The 9,753-nt window shown below is 58.5% G+C and overlaps 1 protein-coding gene across 1 annotated transcript in view; it reads right to left on the minus strand.

Annotated features, from left to right (window-relative positions):
* Positions 1–8,925, minus strand: part of COL7A1 (collagen type VII alpha 1 chain) — a 93,857-nt gene extending 84,932 nt beyond the window's left edge. Inside the window, exons 1-4 of the mRNA XM_034775625.1 lie at positions 8,669–8,925; positions 3,342–3,423; positions 930–1,110; positions 180–339 (exon numbers count right to left, since the gene is read on the minus strand). Of these exons, the coding sequence (XP_034631516.1) occupies positions 180–339; positions 930–1,110; positions 3,342–3,417 (417 nt within the window). The 5' untranslated portion in view covers positions 3,418–3,423; positions 8,669–8,925. The remainder of the gene's footprint in view (positions 1–179; positions 340–929; positions 1,111–3,341; positions 3,424–8,668) is intronic.
* Between the last annotated feature and the right edge of the window lie 828 nt (positions 8,926–9,753).

Genomic DNA, 9,753 nt, shown 5'->3' on the forward strand with positions numbered 1-9,753 from the left:
TGTAGCGACCCACCCGCTCCTGCCAAGCACCCAGCTCTGCTCCCCCTCCAGTATGGAGGGAGCCGAGTGACCGTCCTAGCCATCAGCACGCTCTGGCCCCATTGGAGGAGAGCTGACAGGCCAGCGTTTTGCTCTCACATTCCCTGGCCGTGGCATAAGCAGGGTCTCTCTAGAGGTACCTTTGGGACCCCGGCCCGGACCTGAGTGGGCCCAAAGAAGTTGTCAGCGATGTACCGGAGACCGGCGCCCGTGCGTGTGTTCCCGCCTTTGTAGCTCAGCTGCTGGATGGCCCTCTTCACCTCCGTCCCGTTGGGATGCTGGGAGAACGTGAACTCGAGCCTGGGGACAAATGCAATCCCAGGGGGATGGGGGGAAACCACCACATAGCCAGCTTCCAGCCTGAGCAAGATCCCTACACAGTAACCGCATGGCCCACATGCTTCCTTAGGGCACCCACAGGGTTTCTATAGGGGGTGGGTCATTTCCCATGGATCCCTAAGGTGCAGCTCCACGAAAGCAAGGCAATGACACTACAGAGGTGGTCAGGGGGTTCTCTGTAATGGGGCTCCATAGAAAGTGCGCTAGGGGCTGCAGGGGCTATAGGGGTAATTAGATATTTTATTCTCACCCTACTCCTGCCCAGCCTGGGACAATTAAGGAGATTCACTGGCTACCATGGGGCGCTGAGAACAGCGGCCGTGAGCAGAGGCTGGGCCTCCTCGGTCAGTAGCAGGTGTCAGGCACCCGCAGCACTCCCTCCCCAGCAGATAGCTCTGGGGCCACGCCGAGCACCCCAAGCTCCCTTGGAGACTGGAACCCTGAGAGCCACCCCCAGGAGCACAGAGAGGTGGCTGCACCGGGGACAGGGCTGCAGGAGCCTCCCGCACCCCGTGTGCCTGGCATGGGGGGACAGGACCATCAGGACTCACTTGGGGTCGTCGCTGTACTGCACTGCCCCGAATCGCACCGCGCTCTCACCGACCACATGGACAAAGGGCCTGACCAGGTCCTCCATGAAGGCTCGGATCATGCGGAAGTTGGTCCTCCCGATACTGGAGGAGCCATCCACCAGGAACACGATGTCTGCCGCATAGACATTGATGCACGTCCCTGCAAAGCAACCATCAGCAGCTCAGGGCTAACTCCCTTTTCTCCAGCATGCAAGGGCCAGAGGGAACTGTCCTAGCCCTGCCATGGAGGCTCCCTCCGCTGGCTTAGCCCTTCCAGCCTCTTACCTCAGGAGCCCACACTCCTCCCACAGAGAGATCCAAGACAGCCAGAGTCCATGAGTCAGGGCAAGGAAGCCCAGACCTCAGGGCCACATTCTCCAGCAAGGAGATAGGTTCAGTGCCAGAGGCCATGACAGCCTGTTCCTCTAATACAAGGAGTTCCAGGGCTGAGCGGATGTGGAGCAGATAGGGCCACCCAGGCAGGGGCGGGAATATCCCATGAATACGCAGGGGATGAGCACTGCCAGCAGCCAGGGCTTGTGGGCTGACAGCTCCCCCAGGGCCCACTGACCAGGAGCCCCCGTAGCAGAGAACACGATGGATTTTCTCAGACTAGTACCACGTTCCTCCCTGCCAACCACAGGCCTTGCAAAGGGGCCAGGGACTCACCAGTGAGGCAGCAGCTGCCCCTCCCCTGGGAATCACTCCAGCCCCCCGACATCCCACATCCCTTCAGGGATAAGTCCCTGCCAGGAGGCGGCTGCGGCTGCAGGTCCTACATAGGCTGAGAGAGGCAGCTCCATCACCCTGGCCCATGGATCCTTCCTCCTCCTCCCCTCATGCCACAAGCATAGGTGTTGGAAGTAGGGGAGCTGCCGCACCCCCTGGCTTGAAGTGGCTTCCATCCTATGCAGGGTTTACAGTTTGGTTCAATGGCTCTCAGCACCTCCACTGTACACATTGTTCCAGCGTCCCTGGCCACAAGCCTCCTCTGAGCGTCAGCACAGGGCAACTCCCAGCCTCCCTCAGGATAAAATCCCTGGGCTCCTTCATGCCCCAGCCCAGGGGAGGGGGCAATCATCAAGCCTGTGGGGGAAGGGAGAGACAGCAACTCCCAGGCTGAGCCTCAGGGAAGCGCAGTCTACACCCTGGAGCAGAACAAGCTTGCAGGGAGCCCTCTGGTCCATCCCAGGAGCACAGGGGCAGCAGCAAGTCAGCAGGGGAGATGCCGCACTCCCCCACTCGCAGTCCTGAGGGTTGACAACAGTCTAATAATCACACAAACCCAAACACCCTTGTCCTGCCCCTGCACCGCCGCTTCCCCGGGGCCCCACCACTGACCGGCCCCTTCTCTGAGGCCCTGCCCCCACTCACTCCCCCACCCCCTGTTGCTCACTCTCCCCCACCCTCACTAGGCTGGGGTAGGGGGTTGGAGTGCAGGAGGGGGTGCAGGCTCTGGGCTGGGGGTTGGTCTGAGGGATTCGGTGTGTGGGAGGGGGCTCTGGGCTGAGCCTGGGGCAGAGGGTTGGAGTGCAGGAGGGGGTGTGGGCTCTGGGAGGGAGTTTGGGTGCGGGAGAGGGTTCAGGGCTGGGGCAGGGGGTTGGGATGCATGCAGGAGGGGGTGCGGGGTGCAGGCTCTGTCCGGGTGGTGCTTACCTTGGGCGGCTCCCAGGAAGCGGACAGCATGTCCAGCTCCTAGGCTCAGGGGCAGCCAGGCGACTCCCTGCGCTGTTCCACCCCAAGCGCCGGCTCTGCAGCTCCCATTGGCCGTGTTTCCCGGCTAATGGGAGCTGCAGAGTCAGCGTTTGGGTTGGGGGCAGCGTGCAGAGAGCCCCTAGATGCCCCTGTGCCTATGAGCTGGACATGCCGTTCACTCCGAGAGCCGCACAGAGCCATGGCAGGCAGGGAGTCTGCCTTAGCCCCGCTGTGCCGCCAGTTTTTTAGTGGTCTAAAATCTCCCGGATTGCTTCAATAGCCTCTGAGAGATCGAGGATTGGCAATCCTAGCAGTCCTCGTTTCAGGCATGTGGGGACTTGGGGAACCATGAAACATTCAACAAAGTCTGTGACCCATCCCCTCCCCCACATACACCCCACCCTCCAGTCCCTGTACAATTCAGCATGGTCACAGCTCAGAACTGCCAGCGAGTCTGTGCTGGGAGGAGACACCAGGTATCCGACTACAGGGCACAGGCTGGTTTGAGGGAAGGAGCCGGGACCAGCCTGAATTCACCCACCCAGCTATGTGGGCCAAACGCCCTCATCTTCCCTCCCCCAGCTTTTCTGGGACCACGGGGTGTTTCCAGCAAACCCAGCGATGGTGCCATGAGTGGGTCCAGCCCGCAGCCCTTGCCTCACATACTGCCCCTTGGAGAGCTCAGGCAGCACCAACCTTGGTTTCTTTTTTGTGCCGTAACTGGTGCCGGAGCTAGGAGCACAGCGAGAAGCAGGATCCACCCTCTCATCATGGGAGCCTGCAAGACATAACAAGAGGGAGGAGCTGATGCCAGCCAGGGAACAGGAAAACCAATGGGGTGGGGGGAGGGGGCAAAGACACAGCTGAGTTTCATGGATAAAACCCACCGGACCCTCCCAGGCACCTCACCCCACAGCAGGGGGTGTCACATTAGACCAGCGGCCTGTCTCTGATCAGTGGCCAGATGCAAGAAACCCCCTAGTGGACACTTATGGAACACCTCCCCCAAGGGACACGCCTACCTAACCCCAGGTGGTTGGTTCAGGGCCTGAAGCAGGTATTTTTAAGCTCTCTGAGTAACCGTGGATGCTCTTATTTTATAAAGATCTATTCTGGGTTTGAATTGTGCTGAGTTCTGGGCCTCAACGACCCCTCATGGCAGCAAGTTCTCCAGGTTCAGTGGGTTGAAAAGTGTTTCCTTTGGTCAGTTCTAAACGAGCTGGCGTTCAGTTTCTATTGGCCGGCCCCATGTTCTTGTGCCAGGAGGCAGGTATACTCCATCTGCCATCTCTAAACCAGTCACTATTTTGCATACGTCTAGAGCAGTGTTTTTCAACCCATGGGTCATGACCCCCTGGGGGGCAGGGGTGTCACACAGCGCTGCCAATTTAATTACAGTCTGAAGCTCCCCCATGCCTGGCACATCCTGACCCTTCATGGTCAAGTTTTCTCTGGCAGCCTCTGACCACACGCACACACCGAGGCAGCTCAGCGTTGCTACCTTTGATACACTGGCTACAGAAGGAAGAGTAAGTGATGGAAGGGGATCACCAACAGTTTTTACTTCAGGTATGCGGTCACCGGCTCAGAAGGCTGCGAAACACCAGGGGAGAGCGTCCCTGTTCTCTGAACTACAGTGTCCCCGTCATGTCACCTCTCAGTGGGCAGCCTCTCCCCATTGCTGGATCCTTTCTGAGGTTACCAGAACTGAAAACCCATTCCAGCTGATGCATTAGTACTCATTTACATGGAGGCATCCTAGTCCTTGCAGCATTATTATTATTCACTATTGTCACCTAGCCCACTCCTTATGCACCTTACCATTCGGTTTGCTTTTTCTGATAGAGGTCTCAGGGCTCTCCACAGTGACGTACTTGGTTTTTCCCTGAGCTATCACAGTTCATTTAGAACCCAGCAACAGGTGTGATTCATCCAAATAATTCCCTCCAGTGTGCATTAATTCACTCAAGCTGAAGGGCAACAAATTTAACTGCTAATAAATACACTGTTAATCTGTGGAACTTGCTGATGCAGGATATTACAGAGGAAAGTAGCTTAGGAAGATTCCACCAAGGGTTAGACATTTATCTGAATAAGAATAGCATCTGCAGTGACACCAGCTGGGACAAAGACTACCCCAAGGGCCACTGATCCTGATGCTTCAGGAAATAGAGTGATCACCAGCTGGAGTAGGCGAGTGAAGAAATCTATATCCCAGGATAATGCTGTGCACTTATGCATGGGCCTGGGTGTGGGAGGGACAATTTCTTTTCTTACAAAAGCACCATCTCCCATTGGCCTCTAGAGAAGAGCAGGTAATGGTCTGGACCCTCCATCCCTCCTGCAGTCAGACACCAGACACAACAGGCTGTTGGGCCCAGTCTGGTATAACATTCCCCATACCCCTATGGAAACATAGGAAAGAGCTCGACTACCCCAGAACTGGCTTGTTTTTATGGCCCTTTCACTTATTTCTCTCTGTTTAAGCTCTTCTGTGTCACAGCCCGTACCCAACTGACTCCGCAACAGAGCAGAGGGATTGGCAGCAGCACACGGACTGGGGGAAACTTACAGAGGGGTGAGAAAGGAGGACACCTGGAACTTTGGTGGCAGTTTGTAAGAGCTCCCATTTCCCCCAGCACTTCACCCCAAGACAGAGAATAGAGAGAGGCTGCAGTAACCGTCATTAAAGGCAGAGAGTAGCTGCAAGTTAAACCGCCCCCCCCAGCATGAACCAATCCTCTCCCCTACCCCCACCTTGGGCTTCAGGCATCCACTAATGCCCATAAAGGGGATACTGAGGCTTGCTCTGCACACAGTGTTGTACTGGTTTGACTAATGTGGGATGTTGCACTGATTTAGATAAACCAGTGCAGCCCCATGTGGACACACTCCCATTGGCTTAGCCCATTATTAACTGATGTGAGCCAGATTTAACTCAGACAGATTGAAAGCCACATCCAAAGCTTCCCCAGTTTAAATTGTCCCACGGTCAGGGCCGGCTCCAGGGTTTTTGCCACCCCAAGCAGCGCAAAAAAAAAAAAAGCCGCGATCACGATCTGCGGCGATAATTCGGTGGGAGGTCCTTCGCTCGGAGTGGGAGTGAGGGACTGTCTGCCGTATTGCTGGACGTGCCACCCCTCTCTGGAGTGGCCGCCGCAAGCATCTGCTTGGCAAGCTGGTACCTGGGGTTGGCCCTGCCCACGGTTGGTGAAACGGGTGGGAGTTCAGCCTGAGGACGGGCCCGCAGAAGGCAGCAAGAGCCCAGCCCATCTGGGGAGGAAACTCCCCTGCACGTAGTTTCTCTCATTCGTCTTGAGTTCAGAGCTGGCGAACGGCCTGACCGGCAGCCTGGCTGATACTTGGGCCTCACACTGCACTTTTCCACTGCTACTCTCAAGGGGAGGGTCAGCGGCGTTGTTAGCTCCATTGTACAGAGGGGAAGGACACACAGCGAGTCAATGGCAGTGCTGGGAATGGAACCCAGGTCTCCCACTGCCCGGTGTTCTACCCATGGGACTGTGCTGCCTCTCCGCAGAGCAGCCAGCGGCGGTGCAAGCTTTACCCAACACTCCCCCCCACCCCCCGAGCCTCAGCCATGTCATGCAGGGATCTGCTCGAGGGGGCAGAGGGGAGGTTGTTCTCTGCATCCCAGCCCTGGGCTCTGGGATCCTTCCCTCTGGAGCAGCTTGGGCTGTTCTGGAGACGCCTTGGCAGGGCCAGGGAATGAGTCAAACGTACCTGGGCTGCGTATTGCACGTTGCAGTGGTTTGGGGAGTAGCCTGGAGTGCTGCGCACATGGTGCCATCCAGAACAGGGAGGACAGGTATTGGCAGAGCCAGCCAAAGAGGAGGGGAAACTCCTCTCAGGCAGATCTACTAGGGGCTCCCTTCCAACACGGGCTGAACACGTGCCTGGAATCCAGGCCCATCAAAACTCTGCAGCTGGCACAGGCTCACATGCATTAACCATGAGGGGCACCGCTCCTCTCGCCCCCACAGCTGATGAACACCAGATCCTACCCCACGGTCCATGGCTGGGGCAGAAGGGCTGTCAGTGCTGCAGGCCAGGAGTAATGGGAACTTCTCCACAAATCTGCACTGGCAGAAGCTTGAGGAATCACGGGCTCTCAAGCAATGCGAGCGGGTCTCTTGCTAACATGTAGCTGGAGCAGTGCAGCCCTGAGACAGCTAAGGAGGCTCACTGCACCCTCAGCAGCGCAGAGTCCAGCTTTCCAATGGGGACAGAGGCACTGCCAGGGCTGAGGGCCCACACATACTAGCCATCACCTTCCACCTCTCACTCGCTTCAGCTGCACAGGAGCCCCACGCCCCTTCTGCTCCTAGGGCGACACCAAGCAAACGCTTCCCCCCATGACTTTGCCACCACAGAACAAGCAGATCCAAGCAGGGTCTAGTGACTAGTAGAGCAGATCAAACTAGAGACACATGGAAGTAAGAGCTTCTGGGGCACCTACTAACCCTGCCCAGCACAGCCAGGGCAGGAGATGAAATGCCCCCTCCTCACTGAGCTGAGACAATCCCAATGATTCCAAACAGGAGAGAGTCCAGACTCACTTACAGCCCTGGGATCTGTCTCCCCAGTATTCCCATTGACACCAACAGGACCTGGGGGCAGGAAGGAGGGCAAGGAATGCAGGAGAAGAGGGCAGAGAAAGTGAGGGGCAAAGGACAGGTGGCAGGGGTAGAGGCACAGTTCCCCTGTTGGAGCTTTTAATCAGCAAAGCCAGTATCCCTGATTCCAGACCCAATGAGGAGGGGCCACCTCTCCAGCATGGCATAACTCTGTCCCCCTGGGAAGGAGAGAAGCCAAATTTCAGCAGGACACGGATGCCCCAGCGCCGGGGAGAGGGGAATGGGCAGGGCAGGTTCCCCTGGCAGAGGTGTCACTGCACACACTCACACCAAGGCAGCGAGCTAACAGCCCCGCTCCGGCCTGCCAACCTCAGGCCTTCCTGCTTCCCAGCAGCAATTCCCAGCTGTCTCCAATCAGGCTGCATACATGTGCAGCCGTGAGCATGCGACAGTGTGTGCGTGTGCTGTTCTGACCCTCAGCAGATGAGTGGATGGTTGTGGTTGCAATGCAAGTGTGTGATTGTGCAAGCACGCACAGCAGTGTGAGCGTGCAGTAGTGTGCACCGCTAGGAGTGGGAATACTTGGCTGGGATCCCTTCCGATCTTACTTCTCCCCTTTGCTCCCTGTAGCTGTTTGTTAACGGTTGCCTGGCTGACATCCCTCTCGCCTCGCATGTACTGGGGCCCCAATGAAAGTCAAAGCAAACCCAGAGAGAGATGCTCCAAAGAGCTCTGTAACCTGTCCCCAAAGCCTGCCAGCTCCAGAGTGGAGAGTCAGCTCAGCGGTTCCAGGATGCATTGCCCCTTCCTGTCTCCCCATCCCCATCTTTTGGCCCCTGTCCCTCACCAGTCCCAGGTAAGCAGTTCCCCTGACATACCCCGGGACAAGCTTTATACAGGGAGCCCCACAGGACGGGACCTCAGCACCGGGTGCACACTGGCTAAGCCCCCCACTCAGGGCACCTCCCCCGATCTCCTCTCGGAACTGGTCTCCTGCCCGGGAGGCCTTGTCGGGGGGACTCTGTTCGCACCCAAGACCACCCTTCTGCTGGGTGCATCCAAAGAGCTCACCGAGCGCGGGGGCGGGGGAATGGGCAGCAGGAGCAGCGCGTGGGAGGGGAGCTGGAGTTGGAGCTAAGGGGCAGCCGCCGCGGATGAAACTGACCAGACCAGGGGTTTCCCCTGGAAAGGTCCCAGCGCCGGTGAGGAGGGACCCGTGTGTCCAGCGCTCCGGGGCTGGGCAGGCTCCTGCTGGGGCTGTTCCAGAGGCGCACGAGAGACCAGCCCGGCTGCACAGAGAGGCCTTGGCATTCCCCGGGGCCCCCCAGCCACCTGGTTCCCATCGCAGCCCTGCAGCTGCTGCCCCTGCCCGGCCCCCGGTGCGCGCGGGGCCCGGCCGGGCTCCCCCAGGGAGCGGCGCGGGGTTACCTGCTGCCCGCCAGCATACTCCGCAAATCCCGCCTCTCGCGCCCCTGGAAGTCGGGCTGGGACCCGGCGAGCGCTCGGCTCCGGCCCCTCAGCGAGATCGCCGCGCTCCTTCCCCGCCGCGCATTGGGGAGGAACCTCCCGAGGCTCCCCGAGCAGCGGAGAGGGAGGCTGGAGAGAGTCCCGGAGAAGCTGCTGCGGGGGGTGGGGGCTGGTCCCTGCCTCCTTCCGGCTCCTGCCTCTCTCCTCCGTGCCCCCAGAGCCCCTCCACCGCTAAGCCGGGGCCCCAGCTTTTGGGCAAAGCGCTGCAGGCTGCACCCCCGGCCCAGCCCCTGCTCCCGCGGCAGCCAATGGCCACCCGGCCCTCCCAGGTGCAAGGGGCTGCTCCCCTGCTCGCGTGTCAGGGCGCTGGGAGTGGAGCTCAGCCGGCCACACCCGGGACGGGAGCCTCCAGCTCCAACCGGGACACCGGGCCTGCCCTGCCGAGGAAAACGAGACATCCCCGGGGAGGTGCCTTTGAGGGACAGCGGTGGCCTTCGATCTAGCAGAGCAACTGAGGCAGGGCGGTGAATGGGGCAGATGGTGGCCACTGGAGGCCGGGTCCTGGCCCACGTTGGCAGACACCGAAGGTCACCTCCGTGGGGCGAGCCCCGTGGGAAGCGCGGATGGGTCTCAGCTCAGATCCTTCTTTGGCCAGCCCAGGAAAGCCAGCCCACAGCTGGGCTCCTTGTGCGTCGGGGGGCTGGGGAGACTGAACCCACCTCGGGCCCCCAACAGGCAGGGCTGGTCCACATAGACTCAGCCCTCCCACCCAACCCCAAAAGGCTGGTTGACATAATAAACATTTTCCAGAGAACTTTCCCTTGGCTCGAAATGTTTCGATTTCTCAATGAAAAATCAGCATCCAACTTTTTTAATCAAACTATCCAGGTTCTGGTAACACTTGGGGGGTTGGATTTTTCACAGCTGAGCATCTCTTCCCAGAAAGGTTTTTGACAATTGAAAAATGTAGGAGTTTGGGTTCAGTTTTTGTTGAAAAACTGGAAAAATTCACTAGAAATTCTGAAAAAACAAGTGTGGATTTTTTT

Source organism: Trachemys scripta, chromosome 7 (genome assembly GCF_013100865.1).
Source record: "Trachemys scripta elegans isolate TJP31775 chromosome 7, CAS_Tse_1.0, whole genome shotgun sequence".
Classification (NCBI taxonomy): domain Eukaryota; kingdom Metazoa; phylum Chordata; order Testudines; family Emydidae; genus Trachemys; species Trachemys scripta.